This window comes from Schistocerca serialis, chromosome 2, assembly GCF_023864345.2.
Source record: "Schistocerca serialis cubense isolate TAMUIC-IGC-003099 chromosome 2, iqSchSeri2.2, whole genome shotgun sequence".
NCBI classification, from domain to species: Eukaryota; Metazoa; Arthropoda; class Insecta; order Orthoptera; family Acrididae; genus Schistocerca; species Schistocerca serialis.
Window position 1 is genome coordinate 865,827,209 of NC_064639.1, and position 23,189 is coordinate 865,850,397.

General features: G+C 43.0%; 1 protein-coding gene across 1 annotated transcript in view; it reads right to left on the reverse strand.

Moving 5' to 3' along the window:
- LOC126456472 (uncharacterized) overlaps positions 1 to 23,189 on the reverse strand; it is a 58,981-nt gene that overhangs the window by 18,649 nt on the left and 17,143 nt on the right. The window contains exon 2 of the mRNA XM_050092222.1: positions 7,596 to 7,952. Within this exon, the coding sequence (XP_049948179.1) occupies positions 7,596 to 7,952 (357 nt within the window). The remainder of the gene's footprint in view (positions 1 to 7,595; positions 7,953 to 23,189) is intronic.

Genomic DNA, 23,189 nt, shown 5'->3' on the forward strand with positions numbered 1-23,189 from the left:
ATGGACAATACTGAAACACCTACCTTACAGTCCTGACCTGGCTCCATGTGACTATCATCTCTTTGGGAAACTGAAAGACTCTCTTCGTGGAACAAGGCTTGAAGATGATGACTCCCTTTTGCATGCTGCCAAACAGTGGCTCCAACAGGTTGGTCCAGAATTTTACCGTTTGGGTATACAGGTGCTGGTTCCAAGATGGAGTAAGGCAGTTGAAAGGGAAGGAAATTATGTGGAGAAATGAAAATATTGCTCCTAAAGGATGTATCTCCACACTGTAAAACTTTCAAACATGTAGAATAAAAGATGGATTTAGAGGAAAAAAAAGTGCATTTCTTTTGGAGTGACTCTCGTAGTATCCTGAAGTAATTATTTTCTTATAGAACACTGTGGTAATTTTCTTATGGGGGGGGGGGGGGGGGGGGGGAGAATGGTAATCACTAGAAGTCAATCAGAACTTTCAGGAGGACGAATAATGTTTACAGAGTTCTCAAATTTTTGTGAAAGGGTAGCTTTAGTATCCAGCAGTCGTTCAGATTCACCACCCAGCCATGATATCAATACTGAGAACACATCAGAGTTACTTGTGCTACATGTTCCCGCTGCAGGTTGCTCCTGCTGAGGTGTCAATGCATCCAGCACGTCACATGGAGCCACCCACGGACTCAAGACTACCCTTAAATACTGCAGCCCAACACTTGAATGTCAGCCTTATTAGTTCACTGAAGCATTAATTACATGCCATTGGATCAGTAGAGTTTTGACCCTGCCTGTATTATGTTTTTAATTTGGACTGCTTTCTGGACTAATGCCGTATGCTAAGATAACTTTGCTATGCTCTGGATTTGTTTCTGGTTAGCCGTCATCGAAATCAGCAACCCAAATTTTGTTCCGCTGGTCTCTCTGTTGCCTTCAGTGTGAGTCGACATAAACTGTCTTCTATCTATAGAGTGTAGTATAGAAATGTGTAATAAGAACTTTCTCACCATCTAACTATTCCACTGCAGCAGGGACCGAATTTGTGACTGCAGCAGTTGCAGCCGCAACAGCAACAACAAATGCAGCAACAGCATGAAAAACAGTGGGAACTTCTGCAGCAGCATGAATAGCAATGAGAATTCCAACAGCAACAGCAGTAATTGCTGTTACATCTGCTGCAAAACCAACAACAGTCCCTTCTTCACTGAAAGCAAGTCAAGTAACTGATCCAGACTGCCAGAGTGGTGCAGAAAGTATGCCCACTCTTGGGCCCCAGTAGTTTGAGCTTTTCTGATTTTTGTGGTTTGCTGTCTAACTATTACACTCACCAACCCGCTTAGTTGCAACCATCCTGAAATTTAACCAATGTGTTAAGCAACATAAGGAGACATATGTGGCATGGGTTGCTGACTTACAATGCTTAGTAGGCAAGTGGCGATTTTTTCTTTAAACAGTGTGGCACACCTTAAGTCAATTCATTAAACCTTAATGTTATTATACGTCTTTCACCTGATAGAGAAGTTAGCATGAAATCTCTGAAGTCTTCTGATGGGGCTGTTCCACAATTCTTCTGGTGTCAACACTGTTAGTAGTATTAGTCACCGATAACTTCCAGTCATGTCACTATCTGATTTACCAAGTACCTACTGATCCAGCAGTCTGGTTACAGGGGAGTTGGTAGTTAGTGATCCACCACCAACATCGTCGGCAGATGTGCAAAAAGAGAAGTGCTTGGCATGTCCTAAAAGCGAGTGGAGGCTCATGCAACGGTTTCCTACCTGTTGTCAAAGTGTCCTAAAAATGTTTGTGCTATGAAACCATGTCCAGATTGTGGCCCACAGCATCAATGGCATCATTGACCTTTCTGTCAGGTCACCTGTTATGCATGCCACAAACAGGGATGCCTAATGACTGTCTGTCTTGGCTGGCATACATCGACAACATCAGCTGTCAGTGCACTATTCACTGTCTTGCTGGTGCCCATAGCAGCAGCAGCAGACGGGATGCACAGGCTCATGTTGCAACTGGACATTAATGGAGCAATGGTGGATTTATAGTCAGAAACAGGCACGGCTGTGTCTCTCATTAATGAGGGAGCCTATTGGTGCAGTGACTCCCTGCAGCTGAGGTCCCCTCAGTGCATAGTGGTGACATACAATGACCAGTTGATTCCATTGTGGGGTCAGAATGAAGTTCAAGCAAATTACAAAAATGTAGCTCAGCAAATACCGCTCCTAGTAATCACTTTTCAGACGATGCCTAACATTTTTGGCTTAGCCACTTTTGTGCTTTTTGGCTTTCAAATCAGCTGAATCTGTGGTACCATTCACAGAACTTGGTACATTATGTGTGTAATACAGGGTGTATCAAAATGAATCACCGCACTTTAAAAAAATCATAGCTTTTATGTTATTTGAGATATGTGCATGAACAATATACTGTTGGAAAGAGCTAACTCTCAAGTTTTACACAGTTCCCACTAGGTAGCTATACTGACATGTCAAAGTGGAGGAATTTTTAAATCAAAGGATTACTGAAAGGTGGATCAGTCACACTGGAGCAAATGATTCAGCCTTACATCACTGGCCTCCAAGGTAACTGGATTTCACTGTAGGTGATTATTTCTTGTGGGGAATAAGACACTGTTTATGTTTGTTACCAACAACAATGAATGAACTGAGATGTCACATAAAAGTAGCTATGGAAGCTGTAACTCAAGACATGCTCGCAGCAATGTGGTAACAATTTGAATACCGCATTGACATATCCATGCATATGTAAGGGGGGGGGGGGGGGGGAGGCATATTGGGGGGAAAAAAACACACTGAGTTTTCTACTCATCAAAAAACAAAATTCATTGTATATGCTTATTAGCTTCAGAAATATAGATCTGCCAAACTGGACGATTCTTTTTGATACATCCTGTATAAACAACTGTTAACACAACCCACATAAGGTTTTGCAATAGGGTCCTAGGACCACGTATCCTTGAAACAATCGACAGCACCCACATTTTGTACAGCTCATCCAGTCCCTTTTGCCTTTCACAGGCAAGTTAGAGCTGGACTAGATAGGCTGCAAAGTACGGGCATTATATTCCCAGTACCGTCTAGCCATTGGGCTGTGCTACATCCATGGTCGTAGTTAAGGAATCAAATGGATCACTTATAATTTGGGGAGGATTTAAGTCCACCATTAATGCTCATGCAAATGTCTATCAGTATCCATTTCCAAGGCACAGATTTCCAAGCAAAGATTTAACACTTGCCACTGATGTGACTCAAAAGGGCACTTGGCGACTGGACAGCAGAGGTTCAGCAGTCTCAGAGTAAAGGCTGCCCATGGGGATAGTGTAAAAAGCTCCAGACCCTAAACGCAATCCACGGTGGTGAACAGAATCTAGACGCGTAAGAATAGACGGCCATGCAGAGGAGTAAACTATGCTTCCATAGTCCAATTTCAAGCACACTAAGGCGCGATATAGGTGGAGGAAGGCCACTCGGTTCACTCCCCAGGAGGTACCACTCATAACACGGAGGGTATTGAGGGTTTGTGGAAAGTGAGCCAAAAGATAGGAAACGTGGGAAGATCAGCACAGTTTTTGTCAAACGTAAGTCCCACGAATTTGGCGATGTCTGCAAACGGAAGGTCAACAGGGTCTAGATGTAGGGAAGATGGATAAAACTCCATACAACATCAAAAATTTACACAGACGGTCGTACTGGGAGAAAATCGGAAGCTGGTTTCAATGCTCCATGAGTGGAGGCGATGGAGACATCCTTGAAGACGTCGTTCAAGAAGGCTGGTCCGTTGGGAGCTGTAGCAGATTGCAAAATTGTCAACAAAGAGGGAGCACGAGACATTGGGAAGAAGACAATCCATAACTGGATTTATGGCAATGGCAAACAGTATAACATTTAGCACGGAGCCCTGGCACACCTTGTTTTCTTGTGAAAGTACAGGATAGAGTAGTGTTCATCTGCACCTTAAATGTGCACTCTTTCATAAATTCACAGATGAAATGGGGTAGCCAACCTCAAAAGCCCCAAGAGAACAGTATGGAAGATGCCTGTCCTCTGACAGGTATTGTAGGCCCTCTCCAACAAAAAATATAGCTACCCTTTGGCATTTCCTGAGAAAGTTGTTCATGATATAAGTGGAGAGAGCAACAAGATGGTCAACTGCGGAATGATACTTTTGGAAACGCCATTGGGCAGTTGTTAAAAGGTTTTGGGACTCCAGCCACCAGCCTAAACAGCGATTTACCGTACGCTCCAAAACCTTACAAACACTAATCATGAGAGGGATTGGCCAATAGCTGGAGAGGAGAGGAACAGGAACGACGATAGCTTCCTGCCATCTTCTGGGAAAGGTACTGTTGACCCAAAGTCAAAGGAGGTAGCACAGACTAGGGTATGATAGATGCAGCAACATTTGGACGTGGATACCACCCGGTCCCATAGCAGAAGAGCAAGAGGAGGAGAGTGCATGTCCGAGTTCCTGCATAGAAAAAACGACATTGTAGCTTTCATGATTTTGAGAGGTAGCTCTTCTGCTACCCATTTCTTCAGAAGAAAGGCTAGTGGATAATTAGAAGAGCTCGATATCTCAGCAAAGTGTTGACCCAACGAGTTAGCAATTGCGACCAGGTCCACTAAGGTATCCTGCGCGACGGTTATCCCAGAGATCAGGTATTAATGGAGCTGGCAATGAAATCCCAGCTTACCTTCTTGCTGTCACATATTATGCGACGGCATCGCGCGCGTAACTGCTTATAGCGGATACAGTTGGCCACCATAGGATGATGGCGGAAAATGCATGCCTTGTTCCATAAAGGAACTGGGGAGTGCTGGGCCAAAGGGGAGGTACAAGGTATTGAACATTCTGCAGCTGTAAGAATAACTTCCATAACATGAGTGACCTGATCATCGATGCTAGGGAAATTGATGGTCATCAAATGTTGCTAGAGAGGAGAAAAGTGTCTAACTGGCTTGGGAAAACTTCCAGAATCTTGGTGGAAGAGGTCAATCAATAGTGCATGGGGTGATAATGGATAATATCATGGACAACAATCATAAGACCCCATGTGCCGGAACGCCAGCAATAGAGGAGAGATCAAACTGAACTGATTGGAAATGAGGGAAGACAAAGTGATCATGGAGACGTAGCTTTGTTTCCTGAAGACAGAATATGACCGGGAGCGGATTGACAGTTCATCCTGACTGGAGCAAATTTTATGGATATTTCAACGGATGATTGACATAAGGTGGATGAAAAAGGGAAAAATCTCACCACATTTGCTGTCACCTCAGCGAATGCCGAGAGCCGGTGGCCAATGGTGTGGAATGGCATTCAGCCAGGGGCAGAAGATCCTCATCCACAGGTTGTTCGGGGGCAGCTTCTGCCACCAGTGACCGGCTGGTTGATCGGCCGCCAGCAGTGCGTCTCAGTGACACGGAAGATGGCCGAGGGCGGCTACTGCTGGGTGGTGCTGTGGAAGAGACAGTGCTGAGGCAGAGAAGTAGAGGAACTGTTCTTCTTATGAGCCTCCTTGGAAGCAGGACGTTGAGATGAAGGAGGAGTTGATGGTTGTGAGGTCTGAGTACGTAAAGAATCTTCACGAGTAGGGTCTTTTTTGGAAGTCCAGGCGTCCGATTTTGGGGCTGTGATTTAGCAGGAGCCGATGATGGTTGAGCCTGAGAGTGAGCAGGTGATAGTGGAGAGGTTGACTGGGCGATCTCTGGGCTGGCTGATCTAATGAGATCTCAAGTCTGCGCGGCTACCTCCTTAGTAGGTCGAGGAGAGGCGAAGACAGTGCTATATTTACCTGCTGGGAGCACAGTCAGCTTTCTATTGATGAATAACTTATGAGTAGCAAAGGTAGACACCTTTTCCTTCACTCGGATTTCCTCAATAATTCATTCATCATAGGGCAATCTCTAGAGGAGCCAGCTTGGTCGCTCATACAGTTGATGCAATGAGGGGATTGGGGTAGACAATCACCCTCATGGGCATTGCTGCCACAGGTAACACATTTGGCCATATTGGAACACAACTGGCTGCTATGATTAAACCACTGACACTGACAGCAAGGCGTAGGGTTGGGAATGTAAGGGCGAACTGAAATTATCTCATATCCAGCTTTAATGTTCGATGGAAGCTGAACTCCGCCAAACGTCAAGAAGTGAGTGCGAGTAGTTACCAATTTCTTTTCAACCTTTTTCATTACTTGATGTACAGCCCTGATCAGACAGGTAACTTTGAATGTCCTCGTTTGATAATCCGTTAAATGATCTTGTATACACCACCCTGCACGATGAGTTTAAAGTGTGGTGCGCTTAAATCCGGACAGGGATGGTGTGTAGCAGTGTAGTTCAAAGCAATTTTTGTGCCTGGTGGGCACTATCTGTTTCTAACAGCAAGGTGTCATTTCGTAACCGGGAACAAAACTTTACAGGACCTGCGATTGTGTCAACACCTTTCTCAATAATAAAAGGGTTTACTGTTGAGGAGTCTTAACCTTCATCAGACCGAGAAACAACTAGGAACTTTGGCTCTGATGGCCGAATTTTCTGTGGCTGAGATTAATCTAGCTTTCTCTTGTGGACAGAAGTTGTATAAGTAGAAGAAACCACTGCAAAAGTATCCCCAATGATTACTGGCGCCTCCAATGGCGCACTCCTTCATAGTGGGGGCCCTCTCTGAGGGCACTCCCACCTTAGGTGATTGTCCAAACCTCATATTACACCTCCCTAGAAATGGACGGAGGGACCAACTGGCATGTTCAGAAAGTACCAGCTTGGGTAACCACCCCTCCCTGGGCCTGGCCTTTACCAGGAGGTACATACGTGTCCTACTTGTCTACCTGCAGCAGGGAATTACGCGTAACCTCATCACCGGCTACATGTGGGTCGGCGTTCAGACACACACATGAAGGAAAGAAAGAAAAAGGGGGGAACAAAGAAATGGAGAGAAGAGAAGAATTCTCAAACACCGCAATGGACAAGAAGGTAAAGAGAAGAACCAAGGAAAGAGAAGGACAAAGTAAGGACAGATACATTACATTGTAGAGATAAAAGAAGAGAAACCACTTCATTTGTTGACAAGCATCTGTCTCCGGACATTGGCACAAAACACACTCCCAAAGAGAGGAAAAGAGAGGAAGAAGGGGGTGGGGGGAAGGATCAGGGAGAGGGAGAGATGTGGAAAGGAAAGGTATGCAGCCCGGAAGGAAAGAGAGCTGCATGAGCTTGGGGTCCTGTGCTCACCACACACATATCCACAAAAGAGAGTTGTGGACCACCCGGGGCAGGTGAGGGAGGGGGGGGGGGGGGTGCATCAGATTGTGGTGTTGGTGATGTGCTGTCCCACAAATACACCAATGGCACAGAATAGCCAACTGCATTTGCTTGTAAGACATTGACTGCACGTCAGTGCTTGTACAAGTGCACTGAGTCCTTGCATTGACCAACAACCACACTTCTCTCTCTCTGTTCCTGTCCATTCTCTTCTAATGAAGAGACGGTTCAATATTAGATCAGAATAAATGGAGACCATGAAATATAAACCATATACATTTGTACTGTGCATGTCATTTCTTTTCCAAGAGCCAGGCTCACCTGGAACATTTGCTCCTTCCTGACAAAGTCTGCTGTGGAGGAGGACGCCTCTGGTGAGCGCGGAAGGAGGTCCAGGTTCAGCTGCAGCGTAGTGCGGGCCCCAGCCGCCTCGGGCCCTGCTGCAGCCTCCGAGCCTGGCACCTTGAGCCGGATGTTTGGCCTCACCAGGTCCCCCGACATATCTCCTTCCTGCTGCTCTGCCTTCTGCTTTTCCCTCTCTCCATCACTGTAGTCCTTTCCTTCCACATCTTCAAGTGCTCTGGTCTTCATCCAGAAAAATTTTCGATTTGCTTGAGTTGGCTGAACATCTTCCTTTGTGCTCGGTCCTGCTCCTGATGATTCCTCTGACGACAGTGGCTGCAAAAAAGTAATAATAATTATAATAATTGTAGTAGTAGTAATACTAATAATAATAAAATAAATTTGACTAGTTGTTAATTAAGGTAACAGGGCAAGAAAATGCATTTCCAGCATGAAATTTGGTAACAGATTTAAATTGTGCACCGAGTCGGGTGTCATTCACAGCCTTTCATGGGCAATGCTCTAACTGACTAATACAACTGGGTGTAATGCACGAACTACCCTCACAGCTTCAATTCTGCACCACCCCCGTCCCACTTTCCAGACTAAGCAGAACATCTCCTGCTTACATTACAGGACCAGCACTCCTTGAAAGAAAGGATACTGCAGAGAAATGGCTTAGCCACAACCTACAGATTGGTTCCAAATCAAATCTTTCACATGGCAACAGAGTGTGCGCTGTTTTGAAACTTCTTCTAGGCTGTGGCTAAGCCATTTCCCTGTGATATCTTCCATTCCATTAGTACTGGACTGTCTACAGATCTGTGAAGTTTGGAGAGAAAAGAAGGTTACTGGCAGAACTGAAGCTATGAGAATGGGTAGTGAATTGGGCCTGGAGAGATCGGTCGACAAGTGTTTCCCATGAAAAGCAAGGTTTAGGGTTCAATTTCCGGTTCGGTAAGAAATTTTAATCTATCACAAAGTTCAATAATGGTACACAGTCTAATGCAGAATGATTGGATTGATGGGATTAAAGAGACAATCTATGAGGTCATCAGTCCCCCTATTCTATATGTGTCAAGACAGAAAGAGTCCTCAGGGAGGAAGGACACAGAAGACAAATCTTGATGTACATGGATGTAGCTGAGAATAAATAAAACCAAGAGATAGATGCCAGTAGAAGTGACAGATGGGTAAGAGGGTGAAGGTGGGTGAGTTGCTCTGCCCAGGAAGCAGGAGGCCCCTGGGACATGCTACACAATGGGAGATGCACCCTCCGCATCTGACAGTTGTTTCCTCACTATCCATTACCAAAAGACAGATGGAAAAGAAAAAGAAAAATGAAAGAGGTGAGAAGACCAGGAGACAGGCCAGACCACCAAGCAAGGTCCCACAGCCATTGGTCCCTTGGGTTGCAGCAGGCGACAGTACCATCCCTCTGATCCCTCAAGCAGCCAATGAGGCCAATGTGAAACTTCCTGGCAGATTAAAACTGTGTGCAGGACCAAGACTTGAACTAGGGACCTTTGCCTTTCGTGGGTGAGTGCTCTGCAGAATTAAAGCTGTGAGGATGAGTCATGAGTCGTGCATGGGTAGCTCAGTCGGTAGAGTGAAAGGCAAAGCTCCTGAGTTCGAGTCTTGGTCCGGCACACACTTTTAATCTGCCAGGAAGTTTCGTATAGCGTACACTCCACTGCAAGGCGAAAATTTCATTCTGAGGCCAATGTGCTCTATCTCACAGAGAGGAGTAGAAACGACCTCCACGAGTAAAACATAAAACCAGATCAACCACTTTCGTGTCATCTGCTAGCACCACAGGCAGTGCATCAGCAAGTTTCAGGTTTTTCTGTAATGTGGACAAATTACGGGAGTCCAGCAGGATGTGGGCTACCGTCATACGGGCACCACACTGACACAAGGGTGAATCCTTACATTGTAGGATGTGGCCATGGGTCAACTAAGTGTGGTCAATGCAAAGCTGACAGAACAGTAAGTTCTGGCAAGAAGCATGAAACAAAGACTGGCACATGGTCATGGTCCTCTTTACTGTAAATTGTTTGCTCAGAGAAACCACAACACACCACTCCATGTTCCAAGCCTCCAATAGTTGATGGCAGAGTGTTGAATGAAGGTCCAGTTCCAGTACCCCAAATCTTGGAAGTCAGAATCTTGGTAGCCAACTTGGGCAACTAGTCAGCATGTTCGTACCCTCGGATCCCAATGTGACCTGGAGTTCAGACAAAGGTGAGTCCACCTTGATGGAGGTCAGAAAGGAGATTCTGTACAGTTACAACCAGTGGGTGTCGAGGCTAGCACCAGTTGATAGCCTGAAGACTAATCAGGGAGTCACTGCTGATTAAGAATGTCTCGTCAATGCAAGAATGAATGTGATGGAAGGCTTGATCAAAGGCCACCAATTCTGCAGCGAATAAACTGTATCTGTTGGGCAGGGAGTGTAGTTCACTGCACCTTACATGTGTGTCGGCAAAACCGGTTTGTCCATCTAGTGTAGAGCAGTCTGTGTATACCACTTCTGAATGCCAACTGCAGGATGGAAGATTAATTCTACCTTCAAGAATCTCAAAACTGTTTCCAAATAAAGCAAGAAAATTTGATACGAGTTGCTTTTATGTGCCTCTTTGCCACACGCTAGGTTGCTGGAATACACACATTTATGAGACTGTATAATTGTCCACTGTGATACATTGAACAGGAGTGTTTTACTTCCTCTTTCAACATGACAAAAATTAGTTACTATAGTAACATAAAGATGAAATGCAATGTCATGGTCAAAAGACACATTTATTTACCTATGAATTACATCACTAAGGAAAGACTACAGGATTGCAGAATGGGTCAAGGTCTATATTAACAATGAGGATAAATTGTTGAAGGCTGCAAAAATAATTGGCTACTGTTAAAGCATTAAACTGGGCAATTATCTGTGCTCACACCAGGCTCTTTTAATACACTAAAATTAGCAAGATTGAAGCTTCTGCTCTTCTTTTAAACTGCTGTTCCTGCAATTATATTAAATAGCAATCTCTTGATGCTAGGTTGACTTCTACATGTCCCAAATCATATTTATCACAGGACAAATGTTATCTGTATGTGGAACAACAGATGCCAGTCTATAACCAACAATGCAGGTAAAATGAACTGTCAATTCTTGAATCAAGTCACTTGGAGGAGAAGTCACAACTAATGTACACTTCAATTTATTTTTTAATTCCCAATGTCTTACTTTTATGCCTATTGGGCGTATGTTGATGTAACTTGCACCAACTAGAGAATCTCGCTGTGAACCATGGACAAAGAGGAAAAATCCTCCATGGAAATTATTTGTCTACCTTGTACTGTGACTCAGAATTAATTTGAAACTTATTTTAGTATTAACAACCATTAAGGAGTGCGTGTCCTAGGAAGTGAGTGCAAGAATCCCTAGCTTCTTCAGATATTTGTGGCCATGTACTTCACACAACATTCTTAGTGTTTACTTTCACTGAGTAAATACTACATTTAAATGAAAAAAATTGCCCAAAAAGATAGTTCTACACAACTGGAAGTGAAACTACACAAAATAAGCTAATACACTTGGCTTTGAAACCCAGCACAGTGATAAAAATCCGTATACGCAAAACATACTTATGCTGCTTCTTGACTCCATTTTAACTTGTTACCTAACTACATAACAAGAACATGAAGTGGTTTATTTGGTGTATGACCACAAATGTCTTATTTGTGAAGCCAGCAAGTTCTTGCTGCATATTTGGAGTTTGGATGATGAGTCTTTGTGGCATTAAAGCAAAACTGTGCTGTGAGTGAATTGTAGTCCTGCGACTATCACATAGCCTCTGACTGATATGATTGAGTTTGCTCACATGATTAATATACTTGTAACAACAAACATACCAATTTTTGAAGGGTTCTTTTGAAACATTATCCACTGGTTGCACCAGATGTGGAACATTACAGAAGTATTGTCACAGTAGCAACATAATCATTACACTATGATCTTTCATTATTAGTATGATGAAAGGAATAAACAAAAGAATTTTTACAGCATTAGTAAAATAGTTAAGAAGGAACTAGCTATGTTAGCAACTTAAGTACATCTACATTTACATCATACTCCGCAAGCAACCTAATGGTGTGTGGTGGAGGGTGCTGTTGGTAGTACTATCTGATCCCTCCAACCCTGTTTCACTCATAAATAGTGTGTGGGAAGACTGATTGTTAGTAAGCCTCTGCATTGTCTCTAATTTTTCAAATTTTATCCTTGTGGTCAATACCCGAGATGTATTGGGGGGGGAGGGGGGGAGGGGGGGGGGGGGGGGGGGGAGAGCAATATGTTGTCCGACCGACTCCACCTGAAGAGTGCTGTCCTGATTTTCAATAGTAAATCCCACTGTGATGTACAATGCCTCCCTTGTAACATCTGCCAGTGGAGTTTGTTTAGCATCTCCGTAACGCTCTCTCGCCAGCTAAATGATCCCGTGACGAATGCACCGCTCTTCGTTGGATCCTCTTGAGTCTGGTATCTGCTTTTGCCACTATCTATTTTATGTGGTCGTTCCACTTAAGGTCACTCTCAATAGTTACACCTAGACATTGTATGGCAGATGCTGTTTGCCATCAATAGTATAGCTGTACATTAGTGGATTTCTTTTCCTGTGTATGCACAATATGTTACATTTATTTACATTCAGAGTCAACTGCCAGAGTCTCCACGATTAATCAATTCTCTGCAAGTAGTTCTGCAAATTCTTACTATCTTCTGGTGCATTGCTACTTTGGTACAGACAACTGCATCATAGCAAATAGCCTTAAAGAGCATCCAACACTTTCTACTAGATCAATTATATATATTGTAAACAGCAATGGTCCTATCACACTTCCCTGTGGTACTCCGGATATAGCCTTTACATCTGTCGATTTTGTTCCTTAGGAGCGACGTATTGAGTTCTACAACATAATTCTTGAGCATAAAATATATTCCACAATCCTTCAACAGATTGACATAAACGATGTAGGTCTGTCTTATGGCCTTTCTTAAAAATGGGAATGATCTGCAGTTGTTAGGTACCTTTCGTTGCTCAAGCGATCGACAATAAATTACTGCTAGAAGGGGAGCAAGTTCTTTCACATAATGTTTATAGAAACTTATAGGTATCTCATCTGGTCCACTACTATGCGATTGTAGCTGCTTTTCAATTCCGCAATCACTTATCTCAATATCTGCCGTTTCGACGTTCGTACGATGACTGAAAGGAAGGACAGTGTAACGATCTTCTGCGGTGAAACAACTTTGGAAGGCCAAATTCAGTATTTCAGCCTTCTTTCTGTTATCTTTCATTTCGGTGCCAGTGTGGTTGCTGAGAGAAGCAACAGATGATTTTGACCCACTTAGTGATTTTACATATGACCAAAATCTCTTAGGGTTTTTACTCAGGTCAGTTCACAACGTCTTACTTTCAAAATTGTTGAACGCATCTCTCATTGCTCTCCTTATGCTCATTTTCACTTCGTTCAGCTTTTGTTTGTCAGCTAGTTTTTTTAACTTCCCTTGAATCTGAGATTAAGTGCTCTTTGTTTACGTAGCACTTTTCTAACACTGCTATTAAACCATGGTGGGTCTTTCCCATCCATTAAAACCTTGCTTGGAACATACTTGTCTAGGGCATATTGAATGATGCACTTGAATTTTTTTCCATTTGTTCTCCACATCTTCATCTTAATCACTGAATATTTGAAGCTGACTGCTGAGATATTCTGAAATTTGTATCCTGTCACCCTTGCTGAGCAAATATATCTTCCTACCTTTCTTAAAATTCCTTGTAGGACCTGTCACCATAGATGCTGTCACAGCCTTATGATCACTGTTACCTTCCTCTACATTAGCTGATTTGATTAGTTCAGGTAAATTTGTTGCCAGGAGGTCTGAGACGTTATTCTCACCAGTTGGTTCTCTAACTATTTGCTCAAACTAATTTTCGGACAAGACATCCACAACAATGCCACACGATTCCCTGTCCCTGCCACCAGTTTTGATGGCACAACACACCCAATCTATACCTGGCAAGTTGAAGTCACCCCCTATTACAACAGCATTATCAGGAAAATTACTAATGATATTCTGCAAGTTCTGTCTGAAATGCTCAAAACTACAGATCCTGACCCAGGTGGTCTATAAAAGCTTCCAATCAGCATTTTTGACTGTTCTTTGATATTCAATTTCACCCAGATTAATTCAACATTTGGAATCCATGATAACCTCGCTAGATTTTATTGAATTTTTTACTGCAATAAATACACTGCCACCATTGGCGACTAACCTATCCTTATGATACACATTCCAATCTGAACTTAATACATACACAAAGGATCTTTTCCCAAGACAGCTTTATTCAGAAATTCTAAAGGGACAGTCTTACCTCCATTCAAGATTCCTATATCTTCTCTTTTTTATTTATTTATTTATTTATTTATTGTTCCGTGGGACCAAATTAAGGAGAAGTCTCCATGGTCATGGAACGAGTCAATACATGAAATTATAACATGATATTAGAAACAGATAAAATGAAATATAAAAAAACATATTCAGGTGACAAGTCGTAAGCTTAAATGAAGAAAATCAACATGTAACACTGGAATTTGCTTAATTTTTTAGCTCTTCTAGGAGCTCCTCGATAGAATAGAAGGAGTGAGCCATGAGGGAACTCTTCAGTTTAGACTTAAAAGAGTTTGGGCTACTGCTAAGATTTTTGAGTTCTTGTGGTAGCTTATTAAAAATGGATGCAGCAGAATACTGCACTCCTTTCTGCACAAGAGTCAAGGAAGTGCATTCTACATGCAGATTTGATTTCTGCCTAGTATTAACTGAGTGAAAGCTGCTAACTCTTGGGAATAGGCTAATATTGCTAACAACAAACGACATTAAAGAAAATACATACTGTGAGGGCAATGTCAGAATTCCCAGATTTTTGAATAGGGGTCGACAGGACATTCTCGAACTTACACCACATATAGCTCGAACAGCCCGTTTTTGAGCCAAAAATACCCTTTTTGAATCAGAAGAATTACCCCAAAAAATAATACCATACGACATAAGCGTATGAAAATATGCGAAGTAGACTACTTTTCGTGTTGAAGTGTCACTTATTTCAGATACTGTTCTAATGGTAAATAAAGCAGCATTTAGCTTCTGAACAAGATCCTGGACATGGGCTTTCCACAACAGCTTACTATTTATCCGAACGCCTAGGAACTTGAACTGTTCCGTCTCGCTTATAATATGCCTATTCTGTCTAATCAAAATATTGGTTCTTGTTGAATTGTGAGTTAGAAATTGTAAAAACTGAGTCTTACTGTGATTTAGCATCAAATTATTTTCCACAAGCTATGAACTTATTTCATGAACTACATTATTTGTTACTGTTTCAATATTACACACAAGATCCTTCACTATCAAGCTGGTGTCGTCAGCAAACAGAAATATTTTTGAATCACCTGTAATACTAGAAGGCATATCATTTATATAAATAAGAAACAGCAGTGGCCCCAGCACCGACCCTTGGGGAACGCCCCACTTAACAGTGCCCCATTGGGACTGAACATCACTACCACTCTCAATATTGCGGAGAATTACCCTCTTCTTTCTGTTCTTAAAGTAAGAGGCGAACCAATTGTAAGCTACTCCATAATGATCCAACTTCTGCAGTAATATTTTGTGGTCAACACAGTCAAAAGCCTTCGTTAAATCAAAGAAAACACCTACCGTTCGCAACCTTTTATTTAATCCGTCCAAAACCTCACAGGGAAAAGAGAATATAGCATTTTCAATTGTTAAACCATTTCTAAAACCAAACTGAACATTTGACAGCAAATTATGTGAATTTAAATGCTCCAGTAACCTTGTATATACAACCTTCTCGATAACTTTAGCAAACACCGATGGCATAGAAATCGGTCTAAAATTGTCAACATTATCAATGTCTCCCTTTTTATAAAGTGGCTTCACTACCGAGTACTTTAATTGGTCAGGAAACCGACCACTCCTAAAGGAAAAGTTACAGATATGGCTGAGAACTGGGCTAACATACATAGAACAATACTTCAGTATTCTGCTAGATACCCCGTCATATCCATGAGAGTTCTTGGTCTTTAGTGATTTAATTATTAACTCAATCTCCCTCTTGTCAGTATCATGGAGGAGCATTTCAGGTAACAGTCTCGGAACACTTTTTTCTAAGAGCGCTATATGATTCCCTGTTGGGACTAGGTTTCTATTTAGTTCACCTGCTATATTCAGAAAGTGATTATTAAATACTGTACATATATGCGACTTATCAGTAACACGGACATTCCCACTACGCGCTGATTCTATATCCTCGACCTGTCTCTGCAGACCAGCAACTTCCTTTATGACTGACCATATGGTTTTAATTTTATCCTGAGACTTAGCTATTCTATCTGCATACCACATACTTTTTGCCTTCCTAATAACATTTTTAAGCACCTTACAATACTGTTTGTAATGGGCTGATGCATTTAGATTTTAACTGTTTCTAACGTTTTGATATAATTGCCACTTTGTTCTACAATATATTCTTATCCCTCTAGTCAGCCACCCAGGCTGCCTGTTTGTGCTAGTACCCTGTTTTAAACGTTCTAACGGAAAGTGAGAAAAGTCTTGAGAAAAGCATTATACACTCCTGGAAATTGAAATAAGAACACCGTGAATTCATTGTCCCAGGAAGAGGAAACTTTATTGACACATTCCTGGGGTCAGATACATCACATGATCACACTGACAGAACCACAGGCACATAGACACAGGCAACAGAGCATGCACAATGTCGGCACTAGTACAATGTATATCCACCTTTCGCAGCAATGCAGGCTGCTATTCTCCCATGGAGACGATCGTAGAGATGCTGAATGTAGTCCTGTGGAACGGCTTGCCATGCCATTTCCACCTGGCGCCTCAGTTGGACCAGCGTTCGTGCTGGACGTGCAGACCGCGTGAGACGACGCTTCATCCAGTCCCAAACATGCTCAATGGGGGACAGATCCGGAGATCTTGCTAGCCAGGGTAGTTGACTTACACCTTCTAGAGCACGTTGGGTGGCACGGGATACATGCGGACGTGCATTGTCCTGTTGGAACAGCAAGTTCCCTTGCCGGTCTAGGAATGGTAGAACGATGGGTTCGATGACGGTTTGGATGTACCGTGCACTATTCAGTGTCCCCTCGACGATCACCAGTGGTGTACGGCCAGTGTAGGAGATCACTCCCCACACCATGATGTCGGGTGTTGGCCCTGTGTGCCTCGGTCGTATGCAGTCCTGATTGTGGCGCTCACCTGCACGGCGCCAAACACGCATACGACCATCATTGGCACCAAGGCAGAAGCGACTCTCATCGCTGAAGACGACACGTCTCCATTCGTCCCTCCATTCACGCCTGTCGCGACACCACTGGAGGCGTGCTGCACGATGTTGGGGCGTGAGCGGAAGACGGCCTAACGGTGTGCGGGACCGTAGCCCAGTTTCATGGAGACGGTTGCGAATGGTCCTCGCCGATACCCCAGGAGCAACAGTGTCCCTAATTTGCTGGGAAGTGGCGGTGCGGTCCCCTACGGCACTGCGTAGGATCCTACGGTCTTGGCGTGCATCCGTGCGTCGCTGCGGTCCGGTCCCAGGTCGACGGGCACGTGCACCTTCCGCCGACCACTGGCGACAACATCGATGTACTGTGGAGACCTCACGCTCCACGTGTTGAGCAATTCGGCGGTACGTCCACCCGGCCTCCCGCATGCCCACTATACGCCCTCGCTCAAAGTCCGTCAACTGCACATACGGTTCACGTCCACGCTGTCGCGGCATGCTACCAGTGTTAAAGACTGCGATGGAGCTCCGTATGCCACGGCAAACTGGCAAACTGGCAAACGGCGGCGGTGCACAAATGCAGCGCAGCTAGCGCCATTCGACGGCCAACACCGCGGTTCCTGGTGTGTCCGCTGTGCCGTGCGTGTGATCATTGCTTGTGCAGCCCTCTCGCAGTGTGCGGAGCAAGTATGGTGGGTCTGACACACCAGTGTCAATGTGTTCTTTTTTCCATTTCCAGGAGTGTATTTATGGTCTACTGTATCAGCGCTATAAACATCTTGCCACTCTTGTTCCTTTATAAGGTTTACAAAGGTCTCTACAGCAAGTGAATCAGCTTTCCTGAACAGCTGATGACTATATTTAACACGTGTTGCAGCATAAAAATCTTTTAAAGTTAAAATTTGTGCATCATGATCTGAAAGGCCATTCACCTTTTTGCTAACAGAATGCCCTTCTAGTAATGAGGAATGAACAAAAATGTTGTCTATGGTTGTTCTACTGTTCCCTTGCACTCTCGTTGGAAAGAATACGGTTTGCATAAGATTATATGAATTAAAGAGGTCTACCAGCATCCTCTTCCTTGCACAATCACGTATACAATTAATATTGAAGTCACCACATATAACTAACTTTTTGTATTTCCTATAAAGTGAACCAAGAACCTCCTCTAGCTTTAACAAAAATGTTGTGAAATCGGAGTCTGGGGATCTATAAATAACAACAGTTAGAAGTTTAGCTCCGTTAAATTTAACCACACCTGCGCAACATTCAAACACCTTTTCAGTGCAGTACTTTGAAACATCAATTGACTCAAATGGGATGCCATTTTTCACATACATGGCTACTCCCCCACACCGCAAAGAGCTCCTCGAAAAGCTGCCAGCCAACCTGTATCCTGGTAAAGGAAGCCTCTGAATTATCTCCTTATTTAAGAAGTGTTCAGATACACCAATAATTTCAGAGTCAATATCTATAAGCAGTTCACTAACTTTATCTCTAATACCTTGTATATTTTGATGAAATATACTAATTCCCTCATTACTCGGATACCTAAGCTTTGTCAAAAGTGATTCCCTTGTTAGAGAGACTTCCCTTAAGCAGGAATACCTATCAGCTGACTTCAATCTAAAAAAGGTGCAGCTCTAACACCCACTACTGCAGGAATTTTCCCATGAGTGATCCCACCAACCCCACCTATGCTGTCACCTATAAGCTTTGCCAACCTCCCCTTCCCATACCTGTTGAGGTGCAGGCCATGTCTAGTGAAACCCGTCCTGCTGATAGACTCCACCCACACCACTGAAATGTGACCCATGCTTTCTATCATCAGCGCACTCCCAAGTCTCATGATATTACGCCTGACGGCTGTATTAAGATGAGGCAGATCGTGACACTGAAACAGTTCCACGAAATGCACATTCGTGTTGCCAGTCTGAGTGGCTATCTTTTCCAGGTCACCATCTATGTTATACTCCCCATCCCTACCAATACTATTACCAGCCCCACCCACAGTCACTACCTTATCCTCTTTAGTAAAATCCCTACGTAACCCCCCTATGTTAACAGTCACCTGAGCCAACCCTGCATTAGGCTTCACAATGCTGGTGACCTGGTACTCATTCCCCAGCACTTTCTGCAACTGCTGGCCTACACCTCTGCCATGAGAACTACCTAACAGCAGAACCTTCTTCTTCCTCTTCGACTTTGCAACTGTTCTAGGCACAGTAACTACTGATGTCTGCTGCATACTTCCTACATCTACAGCTACTAGAGATTCCTCTCCACTAGACTCTGACAGTTGGTCATATCTATTGTAAACACCAATAGTAAAACTATCTGAAAATCTTCTTCTCCTAGCAGATCTCTTGCCAACAGCCAGCTCCCATTCTCCAACCCCCTTCTCCCTCCTCATCCTATCTAGCTCCTCCTGTGCGTTTTTCAACTGCACCTGAAGGGCACAGATCTTACGCTCCTGCTACTCTATCAACTTACTCTTGCTACATAACCTGCAGTTCCAGGAGAGGATCTCACCAGAATGCCCACTGGCTTCCCCACTGCATTCCCCCCAGTGAAAATACTTCGAACAAGTCTCACACCGCAATCCACTACTCACGAACCTACGGCAAAGCCCACACTTCTCACTCATGGTAAAATTTTACTTTTTCTTAGTTCTGCTACTACAATAAGATGTTAAAAACCTGACTACAATAATTACAAACTTACTCTACAAGGGAAGTAACCACTATTATTAACAGTATTAATAAACAACAAATGTGAATATAACAAAAGACTAATACAGAAAGAGAATCAAACGTCTAATGACACAGTAACGAAGCTGAAAACAGTTCCCAAAAGGTTCTTCTGAAATTATTTCACCAGAAAACACCAAGAACACCGACTGAAGACTACTAAAGTTCCTAAATAAACCACTATACACAAACAATTAATTAGTACTTAGCTTTCAATGCGCCGTTACAGCTGCAACTTGTCAGCGCGGAATGTAAACACAGGCAAGAGGTTAAGTTGCTCGATACGAAACACTCACAAATATCAGGTCACAACACAAGAAAGGCAGAGGTGAATGAAGAAACCACTAATACGTCACTTATATAGTAAATATTATCACAAAAACCGTTAAAATATGTATCTGAAACCTAAAAATATATGAAAACTTAGAGAGCGATCTCACACGCAGTCACTCGCTTATGACTTCACACCACACGTCTCCACCCCTTTCCCCTCTCATTCCAAAAGATTTCATCAGGTATGATTTTTCAATGCTACAAAATAGAATGTAAAGGTACCAAGGTTTGCTTGTTTGACATTTATAATACTTGTTTAAAGAATTTCTTATAATAATGTACTCTCTCAAGACCAATGTACCCCACCAGTATTGAAAGAAAAAGGTGTTGGTCAATACACTGTGAGTGATCCGCACACAAAAAAAAAAATTGTATGTTAAACAATCTGTAATACTTTAAAGAAGCATTTCTCTCATAACAAAGCTTTGAAATGGTAACTAACTTGCAGTGGCCTGCTGGTGCTTTTTCAACTCATAGTAATGGCAGTTTAGCATAAGCAAAAATGGCTCCAACAACAGGGAAAGGAGTGATGGGTGTAACTAGAGGGTCACAAGTAAAATGAGGTAGACATCTTTTCTACTACTCCAAAGCAGAAAAGTGCAAAGAAGCTCTTACCAGATCCTAGTATATATTTGTCGTAACTCACTGCAAATGAGCTGAGTAAGCAGCAAAAGTGAGCCTGCTTGGTGCAAAAGTTATACTTATTGTGAGTATTTGTACAATTTGTATTTCTTTTGTGCAATCTTTAAATTTGCCATAAATCTTAAAAAATCTAACCATCTCCGCTTCCCTGCATTGCTTGTAACAGAAATATAGTAACCAGTGACAGGAATAGAACATAGAAGTGCAGGGTATTGCACGAGCTGAGTTAAATGATAGTTCTTTGCCTGTTTATTCAGAATGTAAGACAAGATCTGAAAAACATTTCCAATTTTTACAATATTAGAATTTATAGTTTTGTATGTCATGGTTTACAACATTAAACTCTGCCTAACACCATGTCATAGGCAGCACAATTCTTATAATATCCTTTGCATCCACAAAGGGCTGGAGTCTGTGTTGTTAGAAACCAAGTCACCTGAAGGGAAATGCAGAAGGCAGGTGATATGCTTAAAAGCTGTTGTAGCTCAACCAGGTGGTGGAAGAAACTGCTACAATTCAGCTGGAGAGAACAATGCTGTTGATGTACAGTGAGGCCATGAAGGGACCAAGGGAGCAGGTTATGCCTCAGGGTCACCTGCTGCCACAGGTTGAGGGGTTGTGGCATCAATATACGTAGGTTCCAGGAACAGGTAGGATCTGGTGGTGTGAGGGCAACCAGAATATCTTTTTTCGAGGATTTTTTCTTGTATTTCCTCTCCTTACAGTTTTTGGATGATTGTGAGGGGTTCTCTGAAACAGTTTCAGGTAAAGAAGGATGACCATGAAGCCCTACAACTAGCAGCCTGTGGTTCCTTCAGCCAACAGTTGGTGTCCAGTTGCAGACTGGCAAAAACTATGGAAGTAAGTGTCCCAAGGGACCTCTTCCTTGCAAGAGAAGCCAGGCAGAAGGTGATTTGTCTCCAGGTAGGAGGTGGGGCCAACTTTGCTTGGATCCGAATTGACTCCATTTTCATTTTAGAGATGGCTGCCAGTTCTCTAAACTTTGTCTTCCAAGTTCTCCAGAAAGAACAAGGTCTTTGTGGCCAACAAGAAATCAACATCAGTCCTTGTACAAACCAAGTATTGCAGGGAGCATCACTCCGCGTGGTGCTTAGACTTATGTTCCTCCCACAGTGCAACCAGGGAAGGGAACATTTTAGGGTCGTATCTCTCTGCATTGACAGAGGACTGTCCTTTCATAGAGACTGCTGCAACCGAATGGCCACCAGCAGTAGATAACTTCATCGGCTGCATTTGCGGCTGATTCGCCATGGTGCCACGAACTCCAAACAGAAACTCTCCCCGGCCACCACCCAGCCTCAGCAACAGATACCTGGCCAGTAACCTGTTGCTCGAAGTCCCTGTGCCCCAGTCACGACAAGCACATACTCCTTGGTATGCATGAGGAGTTTTCAGCTCAGGCATCAACAGTGTGGTCCGTGCACGGTTAGTGGGCAACCACCATGCAGATAATTGATGATAGGCCCCCTCCCCCCCACAATCACTAATCACTGATGGGTACTGTACAGGGTTTTGCGTGTATTACTGTAGTAAAAGGTTAGGGTGCATAGACGGAGAGGCACAAATGTGGAGCACACACTGCATTGAGCGACCTTCCCTGCAAGATCTGCACCTCTGGAAAATTTTGAAAATTGGTGGCAGGTCAAACCTAACAATGGGGACTATATATTTTTTGATGAAAATCTGTGGAATAAGCCAGGAGTAGAAACTCAAGGCCCAACCACAAACCAGGTCCGAGCAGGGCCATCACCAAGAAAGCTATCCGATGGAGAGGTGGAGGGACAAAAGGACAGCGGAAGTATAAGCATGCAGCACAGAAAGGAAGTAATGCTGCAAATGCTGGGGCCCCTTCGTAGCCGAGCTCGTACTCACAAAAGAGTTATGAGTCCCCTGGAGGGGCCAAGTCAGATAAGTGAGACATTGAGCTCATAAGAATGACAATACTTTACATCACACTCTACAGATCTTAGCACATTTGCTTGTAAAAGAATTGCTTTGTGATTTTGTATTGTAATATAACTGGGAGTTAGAATTGTCACCTTTCATAATTAACACAAACTCTGATTTCTCTAAATAAACTTTAATTGCTGATATGAATTACTTATTAAGTATGTTTTAACTGCCTTTTTAAATAGAAGTAATTTATTAATCTCTTTCATCTCCTTGAGGAATTTATTATACAATTTTATTTCCTGATAGAAACACTGTTTTGAATTTTTTGTTCACTTTTTTCTTTGATAACGCAAGGCCAAACTGGCTGTTATTGCGTGATTATGTTAGAGCTGTAAGTGAAAAGCATATGATTGTTTTCCCTGATACAAACAACAATTGGTAGATGTACTCACTTAGCACAATAAGGATACCTAGTTTAAAAAAAAAAAAATAAAATATAAAATAGTTCTTTACAATTAGCCCAACAACTTCTAGTTATTATTCTT